We start from the raw sequence: 6,048 nt of genomic DNA on the forward strand, positions 1-6,048 counted from the left end.
CAGGGGCTAGCCCTTTGCATTCGAGCATTGTTGGGCATTGCTTAAGAAAAGCGAGAAATGGAAGGTGAGGGATAAAGAAGCACCATCGAAGAGAGGTACCTTCACCTTGTTGGATGATGATGAAGATGATGAAGGAGGGAGAATCAAGGGTAGGCCGGATGGCAACAAGAAGGCCAAGGAGAATATGAAGAAGGAGTCCGACACATCAAGTTTGAGAGACAAGATAGATCATATGGTGCACTCAAATGAATTGATGGTTACCATGACTATAGAAGCAAAAAAAAAGAGTTGGCAATGAAGAGGTCTCAAGAGAAAGAGGAGAAGTGGAACCTAATCAAGGAGGAGAAGTTGCGCAAGGCAGCCGTGGAAGAGGCGGATAGGTTGCGCAAGGCCGCAATTGAGGAGAAAAGAGCCCAAGCCGAGGAAACCAAGGCTCTTGCCAAGCTCATTGCCGAGGAGAACAAAATCATGACCATGAACCATAATGAGATGGATGAGCTAACCTTGGAGTGGCATGATTTGATGAGAAAGGGGATCTTGGAGCGAAGGAGGATGGCTTCCAACGGTGGTGTTGATGGTGCTTGATGGTTGTTCATCAAGGTTTTGCCACTTTATTGTAGTTCTTTTGATGCAAAAGTATTATATTTGGTTCCCTAGATGCTTAAAACTACTCCCTCCATTCCACAATATAGTGCCTATAGATTTTTCTGAAAGTCAAACTTTACCAACTTTGATCAAGTGTATAGAGAAAATTGTCTACACCTACAATACCAAGCATGTATATTCTGGAAATATAACTCATGTGTATCCAATGATGTGCATTTGGTATTTTAGATGTACCTACTTTTCTTTATAAATATGGTCAAAATTTGTAACATTTGACTTTTGCAAAAAATCTATAGGCACTACATTATGGAACGGAGGGAGTATATTATTTGCTATTTTTATGTGAGAACTATGTTGAATATCCGAACTATTCTTGTTAATTGTCGGAATTTCTTTTGAATTGTGCAATTTTGTTTTTGCGGTTTGCAGGTCCATTTTTGCCTGCAGCAGAACGGACACCGCAATGCCGAACTATTCTTGTTAATTGTCGGAATTTCTTTTGAATTGTGCAATTTTGTTTTGCAGTTCGACATTGCGGTGTCTGCTCTGCCGTAGGCAAAAATGGACCTGCAAACCCGTTTGCCGCGCCCCTCATCGCAGGTTTGCGGGTTGGCGGAATGCGGTGTCTGCTAGAGATGCTCTTATCCCGGCAAATCATCGTACCTTACCAATTCCAAGCTGTGGAAGGAACATTTCTCTCTCGTTGACTTCCTACGAGTTGTACAATGTTATTTAATCATCACATTATTGTCCCCCTAGTGCTATTAACAGGGCACATTATTCTCTCTCCCAAGTCCCAACAACCGTTAGCGTGGCCCAGATCGACTGCCGCCACCGCTAGTCTTTGTGCCATATTTTTTTCTTTATTCGAGAATCCATAGTCAAACTACTCATAGTCATAGCCAATGAAAATGGCAACCAGCTTCTTTCTGGATACATCATTAACAACGAAAAAAATAATAAGATTGGGATGCAACCAGATGTTAAAGAATTTGGGTTCATCTGTACTTGGGCGGTAGCCTTCTCCTGCCAAGAGAATAAAATACTTCAACACACAAGAAAAATGATAGGGGCAATATTCTCTAATTGGCTTATACTACTAGCTAGATATAGGAAAAAACAAGAGAGTGGACTTTTCCCAAGGATTCCCTACACAAAACCATACCATCGGCAATCACTAACATCACGATCTCATCCCCAGCTTGGATTGTCACAAAACGGGGCGTGACTTCCCCGGAACGAAGCTAGCTTAGTCTCGAGTGTTTCTCCCTGTTGTGCAGCACTAGTCGGCCGAGCGGTGTGGTTTCTTCTTATCTCGTTGAGGTAAGCGATCGATCTTGCATGTTAAATTCTTCTGCCGCGCTGAAATACTCCAAATTGGGTCATTCTGAAGAAACGTTCTTTTGTACTCCCTCCGATCCGAACCGAAATTCGTGTCGCCAGTTTGGGCTTAGTAGGAATTTGTACTGACCAATTGTTGTTTCTACGACACTTAAATCGGACTGGAGGTAGTATCATTTTTCTTCCTGCAGAGGCAAGGAGCAGAGAGTGGGCATGGACGTCGTCGCCCCGGACCGCATGCGGATTGCGCCGGAGATCGAGAAACACGAGGCCGCGGAGGGCGACATGGAGTCAGACCCGGCGCTCGCCGAGCACGAGCTGGAGCCCGTGGGGCGGTGGCAGGACGATCTGACGGTGCGCGGCATGGTGGCAGCGCTGCTCATCGGGTGCATCTACACCGTCATCGTCATGAGGATGTCGCTCACCACCGGACTAGTGCCCACGCTCAATGTCTCCGCCGCGCTGCTCTCCTTCCTCGCGCTCCGTGGCTGGACCAGCTTGCTGGGCCGCTTCGGCATCGTGTCACGGCCCTTCACCCCGCAGGAGAACACCATCGTCCAGACATGCGGCGTGGCCTGCTACACCATCGCTTTCGCCGGTTAGGGCCATATATATCCTGCCATGTCTTCCTACTAGTATCAGTTAGTACTAGCTTTGCACTACCAGATTGGCTATTTGAGTGATGCATTGCAGGTGGGTTCGGGTCAACCTTGCTGGGTCTAAACAGAAAGACGTACGAGCTGGCCGGCGACTCGGTGGCCAACGGGCCGGGGAGCTACAAGGAGCCAGGGATTGGCTGGATGACGGCATTCCTCTTTTCTTGCTGCTTCGGTGGACTCCTCACCTTGATTCCCCTTAGACAGGTACGTACGATGCCTTCGCTTCTTTTTTCTTTTTAAATTGATGAATGCATAACAGATTTGAGTGAGTTTGCTGCTCGGTTGCCTCTCGCTTCTTTATCCTCCTGTTTGTGCATGCACGTGTACTCCGTTGCTAGGATTAACGTACACAAAAAAATTAGATGAATGAAATAAAAACAATATCAAGCAAGCAAGCAAGCAAAAAATAGAGTTGGAACCTCTGCTGCTAGCTCTAATTCCTCAAAAAGCAAAAGGAAAAAACAACCAAGAACTAGCAACGCCATATTATGGGTCTTTGTCACTAAATATGAAACATCATGTTTTCAGGTATTGGTCGTCGACTATAAATTAACTTACCCTAGTGGGACGGCAACTGCAGTTCTTATAAACGGCTTCCATACCACCCAGGGAGACAAGAATTCAAAGTATGTATATTTGTATATTCTGACCTGAGGAGTTATGCCCGTCGCCTTCTTCTTTCAGACATTAAATTGAACAATATGGAGTGACTACTTGATTTATACAAATGAATTAATCTTTCCTTTACATCCATGATGATAGGATGCAAATACGTGGGTTTCTGAAATACTTTGGGGGTAGCTTCATATGGAGTTTCTTCCAGTGGTTCTACACCGGCGGCGATGCTTGTGGATTTGTTCAGTTCCCTACTTTTGGTCTCAAGGCCTGGAAGCAGACGTAAAATCCTTTTCACAATCCTGTTCCTCATTGTCGATCGCCATAACGCTATGTTTTGTCAGATTCCTGGTGTGCAGCAGACTTTCTTAATTAGTTCGCCATGTTTTGTTTTGTCAGATTCTTCTTTGACTTCAGCATGACATACGTCGGCGCTGGGATGATTTGCCCACATATAGTAAATGTTTCCACCCTCCTAGGTGCAATTCTTTCATATGGAATGTTGTACCCACTCATCAGTAAAAACAAGGGTGATTGGTACCCTGCAACTGTAAAAGAAAGCAGCATGAAAAGTTTGTACGGCTACAAGGTACTTATTAATTGTAGCATAATCCTTTTTCCTTGGTGGCATTTTCCGTTAATTAATAGCAACAGCAGTCATAGTTTATCTTCAGTAGTAACAATTTTCTTCACCATCCAGGCCTTCATATGTATCGCTCTTATCTTGGGGGATGGACTCTACCAATTCATCAAAATTATTAGCATCACTTTTAAGGGCATGTATCTACAATTTAGCCGTAAGCATATCGATAATAGAGGTGAGGACGGCAGGACAACATAAATCCAGTACATTTGTTCTTCCACATTTTCCATTTTAGAATTAATTATGTTGTTCTAATGTTGAGTGGATGAATTGCAGCGAAAAATATGGACAATACGGTCTCACTCGAGGATATGCAGCGCGACGAGGTCTTCAAGAGAGGCCATCTCCCCGCTTGGATGGCATACTCTGGGTATGCCGTGTTAAGCGTCGTTGCAGCGATTACCACGCCAATAATGTTTCGACAAGTGAAATGGTACTACATAGTTATAGCCTATGTCGTAGCCCCCGTGCTTGGATTCGCCAACTCTTACGGCACGGGGCTTACTGATATCAACATGGGGTATAACTATGGGAAGATTGGTCTCTTTGTCTTTGCGGGTTGGGCTGGCAGGGACAATGGTGTCGTTGCAGGCCTTGTTACTGGTACATGTGTGAAGCAGTTGGTTCTTATATCTGCAGATCTGATGCATGACTTCAAGACGGGTTATCTAACAAAGACATCACCAAGATCCATGATGGTGGCACAGGCCATTGGTACGGTCATGGGCTGCATCCTTGCTCCCCTTACGTTCATGCTCTTCTACAAGGCATTTGATATTGGCAACCCAGATGGTTACTGGAAGGCGCCGTATGCATTGATATACCGTAATATGGCAATACTTGGCGTGGAGGGGTTCTCGGTGTTGCCGAAGTATTGTCTAGCACTCTCTGGTGGATTCTTCGCATTTGCAGCACTCCTCAGCATCGCAAGAGATGTCATGCCACACAGATATAGCAAGTATGTGCCCATACCCATGGCCATGGCAGTTCCATTCCTTGTCGGCGGGAGCTTCGCAATTGATATGTGCGTCGGAAGTTTGGTGGTTTTTGTCTGGAACAAGATAAACAAAAAGGAGGCTGGTTTCATGGTCCCTGCGGTTGCATCCGGTTTGATATGTGGGGATGGAATATGGACATTCCCTTCTTCCATACTCGCCCTTGCCAAGATTAAACCACCAATTTGCATGCAGTTTACACCTGCACCCTAGAGAATCATTTCGTTCAAGAATGTGGGGGCAAATACACAACTGAAGATTTATACTGGGTAGCCAAAGATACATTGTATTTCCATAGTGGTTTGCCGTTTAACTTTATTTGCACCGTGTTGTTTCTATTCCAGGTGATTTATTATGTGAGCTATCTAGAGATGATATATTGGTGTGTGGTTTACGTCTTGTGCATAAATGTACATCTGATGGGTGGTGTATGTGTCTACTGAATTGATGTGAATACAGGATACAAATGTACTCTATACTTGTGGATTATTCGGATAAACTTACTTTTTCCTGGTACTACACGACCCATAAGCTATAGCTTATGTATTGTACTTATTGATCACTGGGTATTTTGTAAGCATGTATAAATGGAAATCCGATCACTTTGCACATAAGTGTCCTTACAAACTGGAGTGGGGACTTCCGCGCATGGCGTACTTGAGCGAGGCCAATGGTCCATCAGGCCTTCATGGTAGGTGGTTGCTTCCATCATTCACGAGTAGCAGACCATGCGGCTAGGGGAAGGAGTTGCTAAGATCCTACATTTCATAGACTTTCATGTTCCTCTTCAGGAATTTCTTTCTCTGATGCGGTGGGTCCGAGGGGCCGTGTCAGAAGCGGCGCCGGCCCATGATGATCTCCTCCGACGAGGAGAGAACTGACGACTTCCATGTTGCCCCCTCTCGCCCGGCGCAGTCGATGGACGAGGGCGGGGGTGACGCTCAAAGCGAGGCCCCGAGGCCGAAGAGGCTGCTTCGGGGCAGCTAGGCGGGGCCCTCCGCAGAGAGCTCCGGAGCGGGGGGCTCGACCACCAACTCCCTCAAGGAGAAAAGGCGGCCGAGGGCTTCGACCTTCTCTCCACGGTGAGTTTTATATGCGGCCTCCCTAGATCTTGACTTCTTGCATTTTCCTGACGCTAGTCGTGCTTTTCGTAGGGCTGCCAGGGGCCCGAGGCCGAGCGAGGTGCCGC

General features: G+C 46.0%; 1 protein-coding gene across 2 annotated transcripts; it reads left to right on the forward strand.

Annotated features, from left to right (window-relative positions):
• Positions 1 to 1,809: 1,809 nt before the first annotated feature.
• On the forward strand, positions 1,810 to 5,378 carry LOC119349685 (iron-phytosiderophore transporter YSL15-like). 2 transcript variants are annotated; one of them, XM_037617769.1, is made up of 8 exons: positions 1,810 to 1,929; positions 2,050 to 2,545; positions 2,641 to 2,810; positions 3,135 to 3,232; positions 3,369 to 3,503; positions 3,621 to 3,810; positions 3,922 to 4,039; positions 4,141 to 5,378. In XM_037617769.1, exons 2-8 carry the CDS (start codon positions 2,161 to 2,163, stop codon positions 5,070 to 5,072), a joined length of 2,028 nt encoding a protein of 675 aa, XP_037473666.1. In that variant the 5' UTR covers positions 1,810 to 1,929; positions 2,050 to 2,160; the 3' UTR covers positions 5,073 to 5,378. The 2 variants fall into 2 exon arrangements, with proteins under 2 accessions (XP_037473666.1, XP_037473665.1); XM_037617768.1 differs by having other exon boundaries at positions 2,139 to 2,545.
• Positions 5,379 to 6,048: the final 670 nt, after the last annotated feature.

Source organism: Triticum dicoccoides, chromosome 1B, assembly GCF_002162155.2.
Source record: "Triticum dicoccoides isolate Atlit2015 ecotype Zavitan chromosome 1B, WEW_v2.0, whole genome shotgun sequence".
Lineage (NCBI taxonomy): Eukaryota > Viridiplantae > Streptophyta > Magnoliopsida > Poales > Poaceae > Triticum > Triticum dicoccoides.

Excerpts from the sequence above, each read along its gene's own strand:
- LOC119349685 (XM_037617769.1), top strand. The coding sequence starts at position 2,161 with ATGGACGTCGTCGCCCCGGACCGCATGCGGATTGCGCCGGAGATCGAG. Across the intron at positions 3,504-3,620 it reads CTCAAGGCCTGGAAGCAGAC|ATTCTTCTTTGACTTCAGCA; the intron begins GTAAAATCCTTT and ends TTGTTTTGTCAG. Across the intron at positions 4,040-4,140 it reads TAAGCATATCGATAATAGAG|CGAAAAATATGGACAATACG; the intron begins GTGAGGACGGCA and ends GATGAATTGCAG.